The sequence below is a fragment of the Osmerus mordax genome, chromosome 7 (genome assembly GCF_038355195.1).
Source record: "Osmerus mordax isolate fOsmMor3 chromosome 7, fOsmMor3.pri, whole genome shotgun sequence".
Taxonomy (NCBI): domain Eukaryota; kingdom Metazoa; phylum Chordata; class Actinopteri; order Osmeriformes; family Osmeridae; genus Osmerus; species Osmerus mordax.
In genome coordinates, this window is record NC_090056.1 from 12,739,341 (window position 1) to 12,752,340 (window position 13,000).

Consider the following 13,000-nt stretch of genomic DNA (forward strand, 5'->3'; position numbering starts at 1 on the left):
TCTCCTGTTTCTCTCTCTCCCTCTCTCACTCCCCCTCCCTCTCTAACTTCTCTCGCTGTCTCTCTCTCTCTCTCTCTCTCAGCCAGAATGTCAACATCAGCTTTGCGATGGAGCAACATTGCCACCTAATGGTGCGTTGCAGCAACAGCCTCTTTGTCACCACAAATTGGAGGGTTGCAGAGGAAGTCCATGTTATGTTATCCATGCATTATTCTGCTCTGAATTATGCATCAGCCCTTTACCAACTGTACTTTTTCCCCAGAGTGACCCATATCCTACGCAAGCAGGGCTCATTCTTCATCCGATGTGCGTCTGCAATACGCGGGAGGGGATTGAGTGCGTCCACAGCGCCATGGATCTCCTCCTGATCGTAAAGCCGTTCTATTAGCCCTGAGCAGGGTGATATAGAGAGACGAGCAGGGTGTATTCCCTGCTCGCTCCTCTCCTACCTGCAGATTGTTAGTCAGCCGCATACTGAGCTGGCTGGGGCAACACTGGACGGAGACTGGAGATAGGAGAATGTAGGTTTCATGTGAAGCCTTGCTTCAGCTGGGTCTGAGACGGCCTTTAATGTGGCCCAGGCTCACTAGCCAAGACTCCTTGCCAAAGAAAAGGCTTCAGATTTCAGAGGAGTAACTCAATAAAGTTGGTTATGTTATTGTATGAACTTTTGCAAAGATATCTGCCCTTACTTCCACTTCCTCCTTCACTTTTCCGTCCACTCTGTGGGATATTTCACAGGACAAATTATTTGATGTGCCTAATGACACACAAAAATCTAAGCAAAATTGTAGATTTCATGGTTCAGCAAAGGTTATTTTTGCTGCTCCTCCCAACACAATTACACACACATCTCTCTCTCTCTCTCTCTCTCTCTCTCTCTCTCTCTTTCTCTCTCTCTCTCTCACACACATACACTCACACAACCAAACATATACACACTTAATCAAACAAATGCATGAGAAATGCATAACAAAGCTGGCCTTGTTGACCTGGTGCCCACCCAAGCCTCGAGGGCTGGTTTATGAGAGAAACATGTGAGTTGTTGGGCGGTCAGGGTCAAAGCCAGTCAGCTCTGTTCAGTCACGCCATGATGCAGCAGACCAGCCGGGCAGTTTGACTCACTGCTGGACTACTGTTAGAGACACGCAGCTGCCCCAGCCATGCCCTCAGCCGCATTCAAACACATGACTTCCCCCTACAAACACACCATCAACCAGCTCCCAGACAGCCAGACAGCCAGACTAGGAGTGCCAGGGTTGGCCAGGTCAGGGCAGATGTAGACAGCAGGGCAAGGGGCCCAGCTACGGAGCAGCACAGCACTCTCCCTCCTGTGCCCAGTGGTTCTGAGATGATGGGATGTGATGTGTGTGGCACCCAGTGGCGTTCATAAGAAGACCAAAATAAGCCCGCTCAGAAGAAAGCCCGGACTGAAATTCCTGTCAGACTGGCTGGCTGGCTGGTTGGCTGGCTGGCTGGTTGGCTGGTTGGTACTGTATGACAGCAACAGAGCCCTGTGGCACGTCTGTCATCCCTGCTTGACAACATGACCCTGAGTGAGGAGAGAAGACGGCCAGGCAGGCGGGCAGACAGACAATGCAATACTTGACCACGTCACCCAGCCAGGCTTCCAGGGGTGACACCAGGCAGCCATTAGTGACGAGGCTGTGACAAGGCTGGCATGAGGCGTTGTTGTTTAGACAAAGGGAGCGGAGCTACATGGTAGATGTAAGCGGTAGCGTTGGCCTGTCACTCCGGCTCTGTCAGGCTGTGAGTCAGAGCGGGGCACAGAGGCACTCCTCCTGTCACCCTGCTGAGGTCGTCACGGAGGGAAGTTCACACCAGGACACCTCGCGTGACAACAGCTCTCTTAGTCTCCGTATGACTAACACCCTCCGCATCATCTCTCAGCAAATGTTCGTTCCTGTTTAGATACGTCGTGGGCTGGAGGACATACACTGCAAAACGTAACAACCCGTCAGAGCAGGCAAGAATGCACATGCAAACAGAAGAGATGTGTTTGTCTCTTACAACTGTATGATGTTGTTGTGTTCAATCGAATCTTCATTTGGTTGGAGGTTTGCAGAGTTATGTAGTGGTAGGGTGTCGCGTCGAGGCTGGTCTCGGTGGGTGTATGGCTGCGTTGCTGAGTGCTCAGCTGAGCAGACTGCTCTATGCTGTTGACTGCATTACATCTGCTCTGCTGACATCTGCTGGTGATAAGCTGGTAATCTGCTAGTGATCCCACCGCTTATGGAGGCAAACCCACATCCCAATCACCCAGATTATCTTCCACTAGCTCCATCTGTCGCTATGATTTCATTTTGCTCCTGAGCTGAAACTCTAAAATTCTGTCTTTTGCATACACAGCGGGTACACACACATTCGCGCACATACACACAAACGCACGGAGACACAAACTCTCTCTCCTAACACACACGCTCACAGAGACTCTCGCTCTCACACACACACACATTCTCTCTCACTCACACACACACACACACACACGCCGTACTCTCTCGCTCTGCTGTTTATGCCCATGCTTCTCCTCCCTCATCCGCCTATGTAGCTAATGGAGCTAGCGATGCGTGGGGAGCCCATATTAGAGCTGCCTTGATTTTGTTTGATACTCTGTAAATATGTTCCACATCAGACGTACGGTATTAGCATATCTGTGTAGTTGGGTTGAGCGGCTGGCTGTGCCTGCAGCGGTGACGTCTGCCCCTCCAGGCGTTAGCACCAGAGGCAGCCTCCTGGAGAGCAGAGCCCCCAGAGGTGACAGAGGTATTAGAAGGAACCGCTGAGGTGTGACTGTGGCGGGATGGGGTGTGGTACAGAAGAATGGCTCTTTTCTCTACCGGCAGAGAGGTTAGGCTGGGTTCCCCTCCACTGATCCCCCCCGGAACAGCAGAGGCAGGGTAACCTTCATAAACAGGCACAGAGGGAGGGCAGCAGGAAACACATTGACAGAGGAAGGGAAGCGTCAATGAGAGCAATGAATTGAGGACTTGGCGGGATGCAGGGAGAGTAAGAGCGACGGAGAGAAAGAGAGAGCAAAAGAGAGAGAGACAGAATCACTCTGGCCTCGGTGTTTGTCAGCTTTAGGGAGTGCAAGTAAACAGTAGACCGAGCTTGAAAGGTAATACAAGTTATTGAGAATAATGGAGTACACGGAGCTGAATGCAGACTGGCAGGAGAGGCCGGAGCAGGGTAGTTGTGTAGGCGAGTGGCTGGGCTGGGTGGCTCAGCAGAATCCAGTGTGTGCTGAGAGGTAGGGATCAGCAGGGACACAGTGGGTGGAGCAGGGGCTGGCGTGGCTGGTGGTCTGTTGGGCCGGCTGACGTCTCTGTCTCCTCCTCTCTCCCGGCAGTTCATGGCATCAAGTGGACTTGCAGCAACGGGAACAGCAGCTCTGGCTTCTCAGTGGAGCAGCTGGTGCAGCAGATTCTGGACAGCCACCAAACCAAGCCACCTCCCCGGACTCACAACTGCCTCTGCACAGGCACCCTGGGTAAGGGTTAGGGGAGGGGCACAGGGGGGCAGACAGAGGGACAGACAGGGCCACAGAGAGACAGACAGACGAATGAGGAGACAGCCTGGGGAACAGGGAGGCAGGGAGACAGGCGGGCACTGGGAGCCAAACGGAGACAAACTAGGGACAGTGTGTGTATGGACGAGATCATTCCACTGTGTCAAACTCAGAGGGAGTGTGGACAGCTTCAGAGTTAACTTGATGCAGCTGTTAAATGTTGACGGTTCAAACCGAATGATTACGAATATAAATCCAACTGCCTCAGCACATTGAAGAGTCATCAGAATTAGCAAACTACCCTAACTGTATACTCACTGATGGTCTCCCATGAGGATGTAGGGCTCTTCTCAAGTATATGTGCATGTCTAATTAGCTGTGGTGACAATGCCATTTCCAATTCTCAACAGATTTATACTAAATTGAGTTTAAGGCTGCCTGAAATGAACCATGAAACCCCTCCCTTTCTCTCTGCCACCATGCAGGCGCAGGGAGCAGCGTGCATCACAAGTGCAACAGCGCCAAACACCGCATCATCTCCCCCAAGGTGGACCCCCGCTCCGGGGGCTACGGCAGCAACCACTCCGAGGTCCAGAACAACGACGTGTCGGAGGGCAAGACGGAGCACAGCAGCCATGGAGGGGGCAAGAGCTCTGGGGGAGGAGGAGCGGGAGGGGGCAGCGCCCGGGAGAAACGCAACGGCAAGGTCCACAAGCCCGTGCTGCTCCACCAGAACAGCACCGAGGTCTCCTCCACCAACCAGGTGGAGGTGCCCGACACCACGCAGAACTCCCCGGTCTCCATCAGCAGCGGGCTGAACAGCGACCCAGACATGGCCGACAGCCCCGTGGTGACCGGCATGGGCCACGTGGCCTCCGTCATGTCCAGCCTGTCCCAGAGCGTCTTCATGTCGGAGGTGACCGGAGACCCCGTCTACAGCATGTCTCCCACCGCGGGTCCCAACGCCCACCTCATGGGCCCTGATGCAGCCTCCCAGGGCATGGTGCTGTCTGTCACCTCCGACAGCCACAAGTTTGCCTTCCCTGGCGGAGGGGCCGGGGACGCCGGGGCTGCGGGGGGAGCCGATGGCCTGGCCATGCTGTCTGCGGCCGGGGTGTCCGAGGAGCTGGTCCTCTCCAGCAGCCTGGACTCTGGAGCCATCAAGATCCCCGAGACCAGCATGAACTTTGACCCTGACTGCTTCCTGAACAACCCCAAGCAGGGCCAAACCTACGGGGGCAGCGGGATGAAGAGCGAGGGCGGCTCCTCGTCGGCCTCCTCTTGCTCCGGGGGAGGCGGCAGCACCAACGGCAGCCTCCGCTCGCCGCCCATGTCTGACAACAGCTACGGCTTCAACTCCGCCCTGGTGAAGAACATCAAGACGGAGGACACGTCCTTTGAGCAGCAGCTGGCCAAGGAGAGCGGCTACCAGGTTGGGGCGGTGGTGAGCTGTGGAGGTGGAGTGTCTGTGTCCTCCGGGGCTGGCCCAGCACAGGGCTCCCTCTCCCTGACCCCTGCAGGCTCCCTGCTGCCCTCTGGAGGAGGCCTGAGCCCCAGCACCACCCTGGAGCAGATGGACTTCAGTGCCATCGATGCCAAGCAGGACTACTCGGCCAGTGCTGCCTCTGTGGCCTACGGTCAGGCCATGTCCAGCCCTCACCTGAGCCACCAGAGCCGCTCACCCAGCTTCTTCCTCCAGGACACCTCTCAGGCCGGCCAGGCCCAGCAAGGGAGGCCCGGCCTGGGCCAGAAGACCCACATGATGGAGCACAACTCCCACGATTCTGGAGCCTACCTGGGTCTGCAGGTGGTAAAGACTGACTCCCCTGGCAGCAATGGGCACCTCCACCACCACCACCAGAGCCACCAGGGCCAGCACAGGGCCAACTGTAATGGGGGCTCTCCCACAGAGGGGCCCGGGCAGGCTGGCTCTCTCCAGCTGCTGCAGTACCAGGGGGGCTTCCCTGGTCTGGGGCCGGAGCATGAGGAGGTGGTGGGTCTGGAGCAGCCAGGCAGCGTGGGCTCAGGCCAGGCTGGGGTCAATGAGAACGGGGCGGATGGTCTACTCAAGCCTGGCGATCACATGCAGGCCTGTGGCGGGGGCAACGGAGAGGGAGGGGGGACGGAGCACTACCTTCAGCAGGCCTCTGACGGCGGGGGAGGAGGGGGAGGAGGAGGGGAAGGAGTGTCCCTACGCAATGGAAACGGCGGCAACGATGGCTCTGGGCGCTCACAGCAACAGCTGCAGCCCCTCCTGCAGGGGCCAGGCATGGTGCAGGGCCTCTACAATACCGTGGGAGCCCACCAGGGCCTGGCTGGGCCGGGCAACAACGGCGGGGCCGGAGGGGGAGGCATGGAGATCAGCCTGGACCACTTTGACATCTCCTTTGGAAACCAGTTCTCTGACCTCATCAACGACTTCATCTCTGTGGATGGCAGTGGTGCCAGCATGGCGGCAGGCGGAGCCCTCTACGCCCACCAGCTGGTGGCATCACACGGCTCTGACGGGCAGGCTGCAGCTAGCGGTGCCCCCCAGCAGGGCCAGGAGGATGGGGGGCCCCGGGGGGCCGGGTATAGTCCCTCAGAGCTCTGTCTGCAGCCCTGCTGCAGCCCCCAGTCCATGGGTGGAGGGGCTGGAGGGGCCGGTGGAGAGCAAGGCTCCCTGGCCTACATGCATGTGGCGGAGGTGGTTTCTGCAGCCGTGGCCCAGGGAGCTCTGGGCATGCTACAGGCCACAGGCAGGCTCTTCATGGTCACAGACTACTCCCCTGAATGGTCCTACCCTGAGGTGAACTTATACACTGATATTTAGATAGATTGTTGCAGTTGTGGATTGTTTTGTGTATTTCACACTCACGGTATATTTCTTATACATTGCACACAAAAAAGCTTTTTTGTGTGTTTCTTTATATACTGGGTATAAATCGAAATCACTTTTGTCTCATTGTAATTGCATCAACTAGCCACTTGAGGGCAGCTCAAGAATTAGATTACCTACACCCGTACCACCATACACAGTTTAAGAGGTTACTGCTCTTGGGGCTGTATCACTTACCAACCACCAGATGGCAGCCCTGGCTAGACCAATGAGAAACATGATTGCCTGTTATTGTAATTACCACTAGGCACCGCTAGATGACAGCAAGATGTTAAACAATCAGGAGAAATCAAACAGTATAAATGAAGATTCAATCAGGCTCTCCCTAGAGACGTGACTTTGTATGTGTTTGTTTTGCGTTCCAGGGTGGGGTTAAGGTGCTCATCACTGGCCCGTGGCAGGAGGCCAGTTCTAACTACAGCTGCCTGTTTGACCAGATCTCTGTCCCTGCCTCTCTCATCCAGCCTGGGGTGCTGCGCTGCTACTGCCCAGGTGAGACAGGCTCTTAGCAGGACAGTGCTGCTGGCCCACTAGCTGTCTCACAGTTTCTTCTGAGATTCAGAACATGCGTTCCAAACGTCAGGTAGAAGTATCATTTGACACTGTATGCTGTAATTCTCATATGTACAATGCATTCTACATCAAATCCATGCACACAGAGGTTTAATACGAATGTATGCACAACCCATCAGCTTGTTTAGAGTCCCGATCTGGCAAACACAGCACTATGCCCAGACAGAGGTGATAAACATGGGAGAGTATTGTGAGGGTTAAAGGGAGTAGTTTAGTTAGGGACTGGATCGGCTCCCACATCTATACAGTATTTCTGTATAATTATTTCTGGAAACAAACTGAATGTTATTGACGAATGTAAATATCTGGGACATTACATCTGTGCTGACCTGTCTGATGACAGAGACATTAATAGACAGTGTCGAATGCTCTATGGACAAGCTAATATGCTGATCCGAAAGTTTGGTGCATGCTCACCACCCGTTAAGACCAAACTTTTCAACGCATACTGTACCCCCATGTATACTGCCCACTAGTGGAGGCACTACAAAAAGAGTAGTATGCACAGACTGAATGTTGCCTATAATGATGGCTCGCGGATGCTGCTAAGGATACCGCGATGGAGCAGTGCAAGCCAAATGTTTGTTAGTGCGGATGTGTCCACCTGCCCTGCAGTGCTGTGCAGACTCATGTTCAGCTGCATGTTCAGACTTACAACCTCTATGAACAGTATCATCCTGGTACTGACCAATCCGGCACTAAGTTCAGTACGATACTTTTCTAATATGTGGACTCACTGGTGTCTGAGCCTCCTCAGAAAATGATGTACTTTGTGATTTGATGTCGTATGTTGTCTTTTAATATATGGACCTAGTAAGTGTCCGCAATAAAGCTTATGATGATGATGAGTGCATGCAGTGATGCTGCCTGTGGTGTGACTGCGTGTCTTCTCCTCCACAGCTCATGACACAGGGCTGGTGACACTGCAGGTTGCAGCCAGTAGCCAGATCATCTCCAACTCTGTGGTGTTTGAATACAAGGCCCGTGCCCTGCCCTCACTACCCTCATCCCAACACGACTGGCTTTCACTGGACGGTACGGCTACCTTTCTCCTCTTTCTCTCTACCTCTCTCTCCCTGTTTGTCTGTTGATGCCTGTGTTGGTCTCTGTCTCTCTCTTCCTCTCTCTCTCTTCATTGCTCTCGCCCCTGTGGCTGGTTGGGAGAGTGTTTGTGTCGCCACGAAAGAGACCAGAGGACCTCTGACATGACTGATGCTCATCTCATGGGGATGAACCAGTAGTAGTTTCAGTTTGATCTCAGGTCCTTGCAGAGCCCCAGGGTCTACGCTGTGTCCTCCAGTATATATCTCCTCAGGATACAGCCGTGTCGAAAAGGGATCTGATTCAGACACGTTTGGATCAATAACTGGAGTGAATCATCTTGATTCAGAGCTTTTAGCTCATACTGCATTAGACAGTGAAAGTCAAAAAGAAAGAAAGAGAGAAAGGAGAGAGAAATGGCATACAGTTCTACTGAGCATTGCATGCTCTTAGGTATTGACCGTGGGGGTTAGTAGGAGACTATGACAGTGTTCCACAGCTGCTAAGGACATCCAGATGAAGGGAGCCATCCAAATCCAAGGAAATATGGACATTGAATTGCTGTGGATCCTAGTGAAATATTGGCATCGACATTCATAAGGGGGAAGATGGGTGCCTATCTCTTTGTTTTTGTAATCTGTCACGTGTGCCAGTACTATAAATGTGTGTGTGTGTGTGTGTTGTGCACGCGCATGTGGAGTTAAGGGACCGTTGCTGCAGTGTGCGAGCATTGACAGAATAAAGTAGGCCAGTGGCGAGGGGAGGTGTGGTGTGGGCTGACGGGACAGCTGCATTGCAGACGGCCCTGGAGGGAGTGGGAGAGAGAAGCAGGCGCCGCCGGCACCCAGGCAGAGCCGGACCTGGCAGAGCCGGACCTGGCAGAGCCGGACCTGGCAGTAGATCCCTCCGCCATTCATACTCTGCTCTGCCGTGCTGCCTCTCTCTTCGCCCCGCCAGCCCATTCATAGAAGCTAGTTAGGAGGGGCTGGCTCACACTCTCCTTCCACAAAGCAGAGGAGGAATGTCAGCCTATTGCCTTACCTTAACATATCCCCCACTCCCTATTTGCCTCTCTCCACTGCTGTGGTCTGTGGTATTATCGATATAGTCAGTTTTTATACAGAAGTGTTCATTTACTGAGCCTTTTCTCTTTCGTTGTGGCTCTAGGAGATAGGGAGTGTACAAAGGCTTGGGATTTAGTCTGCAGACAGATGCATAGAGGACTGGGATAGCTGACCAAATAGGTAAAACAGGGGTCCATGCCTCAGCCTGTTTACCTGGATAATAGGACAGCACTCCTACTAGGTGCTGAGATGCTTACCGGTCTCAGTCTCTAATAATAAGTGTGTAAATTAAATATGTTTTTTAAATAATCTTGACTCACATATTTTTAATCAGGTCAAGAGACATTTGAAAATATATACATTTACATTTTGTCATTTAGCAGACGCTCTTAACCAGAGCGACTTACAGTAAGTACAGGGACATTCTCCCCGAGGCAAGTAGGGTTAAGTGCCTTGCCCAAGGACACAACGTCATTTTGCACGGCCGGGAATCGAACCAACAACCATTTGATTAATAGCCCGACTCCCTAACCGCTCAGCCATCTGACCCACATATAAGACACACACGAATAATATATATATATAAAATGCAAAGAAAACATCACTTTGATATTTGATTGTGTAACTATATATTCTGAGTGGCAAGTCTGGGAGAATTTTTAGATACCATGTCACTGGAGGACAGTGATTGTACAATAGATGTAGTCTTTTAGATCACTCAAATATCTGGACTGTGCATAGATTTTTTATATTCATTTATAGTGCCAGATAAGTATATGTCGACTATAGGAATATATTATTGAACATTATGAAACATCTAGTTGATAGTTGGAATAAGTTATTGTCGCCTTGACACTTCAAATTTAAGGGACCTGTTTTGGTTAAGGAGATCGAGCAGTTTTCAGCACCACAGTACACTGGACAGCGATATTAACGCTCGCTTTGTGAAAACTGCTCAGACTAAGCAAGTCTTTCTACCTAAACGCATGTAGATTCCGACGTATTGACTAAAACGAAGCATGTGTCAAGACTACTGGCATGTAACAACCGATCTCATAAACGAATGGCCACCGTGGGCTTGAGACAGCTAACAAGACAAACTGCCAGCAGGCATGACTACAATTCTGCACGTGCCAGTTAAAACCTTATGCCATCAATCCGTGCGTGTAATTCGCACATAAACTGACCACATGCTATAGCACTTTAGTAACGTGATTCTGTATAAAGCTGCAGTGCTGTACCACTGCTTAAATGGTTTCGCTCTCCCAGCCGTTCATTCTAGGACTGTGCTATGATGTGCTAATGGCACAGCTGCCCGCCTGCCTTGATTTGTCATAATGCAGAGTGGGGGAAGGGCGCCTTTCCTCTGCAGCACTGCAGGTACGGAGCCATGGGCAGGACAGAAAAGACAGAGAGCTAATGCTATCGAACTGTCCTCGGACCCGGTGGTCTCTTATTACGCAGAGAGAGGTTGGGTTCTCGTGCCCCCAACAGATAAACCAGAGCAACCCAGCTCTCTTCGTCATGAATGTTGGTCTGTCGTAGCTTCCAGTAGCTACAGTAGCTACCAGCGTGACAAAACTGAAGACGTTACAATGCAGTGTGACGGTGGGCGTGTTTTGATCATTAAAAAAAAAGATCAACTAGCTCGGACAGGGAAATTATTTGTAAAATAATTACTTGCATAGTTTTCATACACAGGAGTCATCATTTAGCCTACTAAGACTCCATGGACAGCTGGCATACTCACTTTCAAGCACAATGAGCCGGTGTAAACATCAGTATGCGTCGAGTATTTTTCCATTATTGTGAAATCCCACATTTGCACAAAATAGTTATTCCCACCTGAGCTCGATGTTGGTGAGCAAATGGAATTTAGAAATTAAAGCGCAAATTATTAATAGTAATGAGAACGCCAATGGGGCGCGAGCTTTTAAAAGCAAGACTGCTGGAGGGGAAACTAGGGCGTCTGTTTACCTGCGGCACGTGCGCACGACGACTACTAGCACCGATCTTTTTATTTTACTGCAGGCTAGTGGGGGACTGTTGAGCAGCGCAGGAGGGGAAGGAGGGGGTAGGATAAAGAAGTGAAGGGGAGGGGGCTATGATAGGAAGAGTAGTGAGCGGTCTTTATCTCTCTCTTCCCTCACGTCGCTCTTCTACTTTGTTCCATTGTTGATGAGTGCTGTATGGACATTCCACACCAAGGATAACCGTTTGTTTCACAAAACCATTCACTCTCAAGAACTGGAAAACTGTGCATATGAGTGAAATGCAGCATGTTTGGACTTTGGTCACAATGCCAGTGAATTACATCTTTTCCTAGAGACAAGAGAAACAGTTGCTTTCACTGGGACTCCAATGGAAACTGAAGTAGAAGGTTGGATGTGTTAAGCTAAATCTTTGCGTGGGTGTTTTTTTAATCTGTATCTCTGTGTTATGTGTGTCTCAGTAAAAGTTAAGTTAAATACTCTTAGCTTTCCAAGGCTTTAGACAGAATAGTTTACTATGTGATGTGCTGTCAATGAGTGCTATTGTAGCCTATTCAGCTGTGTCTGACTTGATTTTTAAATGTTCTGTCCATATTTATTTTGTGTAGGCTTTAGAGTTGGCGTGGTAGCAAACTCTAACTTCAAGGCCTGTAGCATCTCTAATCGATCAGTAATAGACAACATTTCAATATTGTATAATTTGTTGATCCAAACTGTCCCATGATCTTGCTGCCCTGTCAAAGACTTAGGTTGTAGGACACAACAGGCTTCCACAGCCTTCTATTTGAGAAATGGGACTCACAAAGCCACAACTATTATGCAGCGTAAATGTCCTTACTCATAGAGCTTGCGAAACAGCATGTGCATTTATACTTTAGCTACAATGCCGACTCAGTGTGATTCCTCTGCAGGTAGAAGTGATGCTTTCACGTGTAAGCTGCCATGACTTTCAGCGTTCATTCTTCTCTCAATCATCCCTGTTTGTTAACTTATAAAATTGAAGAAACAAGCTTTTTTGGGCAATTGTAATTAGGTATAGCTCGCAGAATTTTTTTTGCACTCCTGCAAGTTAACACATCACCATTTCCTGTCTATTCTCGCTGTTGATCTCTTGTCTTAAAAGTCTAAAGCATTATAATAGACTGACTGGGCAAGGGGTGTCGCATCATGTTGTTTTCATAGTATTGATTTAAATTACATTTCTTGTTCGTGTTGCCGTTGTCATTGACAGCACCTTTGTCTCCTGGGTTGTTCTCATAACTAAATTGTAGCTGCACGTGTGAGAGGTTTTCATTGAAAGAGTTGAAAATATGTAAGGTAAGGTCTGTTGAGAAATGGAACACATTCAAAATTAGCCGACTGTAGCGCGCTTGTTTTCAGCACCACATGAGCAGTAACATGAGCGCTAGCTCTCGAAGTCGACAAGTCACATTGTCACTTTTCGGCCGGTCACGAGAGGTAACTTGCTACTATTCTATTGATTAACAACATCGCTAAACGAAATATCCCATTACCGCAAAATCTAGTTCTCTACCTGTTGCTTCTGAACATGCCATAGTAGCTTACATTTGTAGCTTACATAGCTAGCTACACATAACTGAAACACCTTACAGAACCGTTCTTCTTTCTATACCCGACTGAGGTCAGATGACAAAACAAATTCACTATTGAGACTTCTATGATGATACTTGCATAGAGCCAGTGTTAACTGAATCTGTCTCTCTCTCTCTCTCTCTCTCTCTCTCTCTCTCTCTCTCTCTCTCTCTCTCTCTCTCTCTCTCTCTCTCTCTCTCTCTCTGTCTCTCTCCTGTTACTCTATATCTACAATATTCCATTATATTATTTGCAGTTTAACCAAAGCACAGCTTTGCATTATATGCAATACTTTACTTGCTCCACTGAACACAGCGGAGACTTGAGGAGG

General features: G+C 50.4%; 1 protein-coding gene across 1 annotated transcript in view; it reads left to right on the forward strand.

The window, feature by feature from the left end:
• The window catches only part of camta1a (calmodulin binding transcription activator 1a), a 219,065-nt gene that overhangs the window by 192,269 nt on the left and 13,796 nt on the right, over nt 1-13,000 (forward strand). Inside the window, exons 8-11 of the mRNA XM_067239907.1 lie at nt 3,371-3,511; nt 4,015-6,317; nt 6,773-6,899; nt 7,881-8,015. Coding sequence (XP_067096008.1) covers nt 3,371-3,511; nt 4,015-6,317; nt 6,773-6,899; nt 7,881-8,015 — 2,706 coding nt within the window. The remainder of the gene's footprint in view (nt 1-3,370; nt 3,512-4,014; nt 6,318-6,772; nt 6,900-7,880; nt 8,016-13,000) is intronic.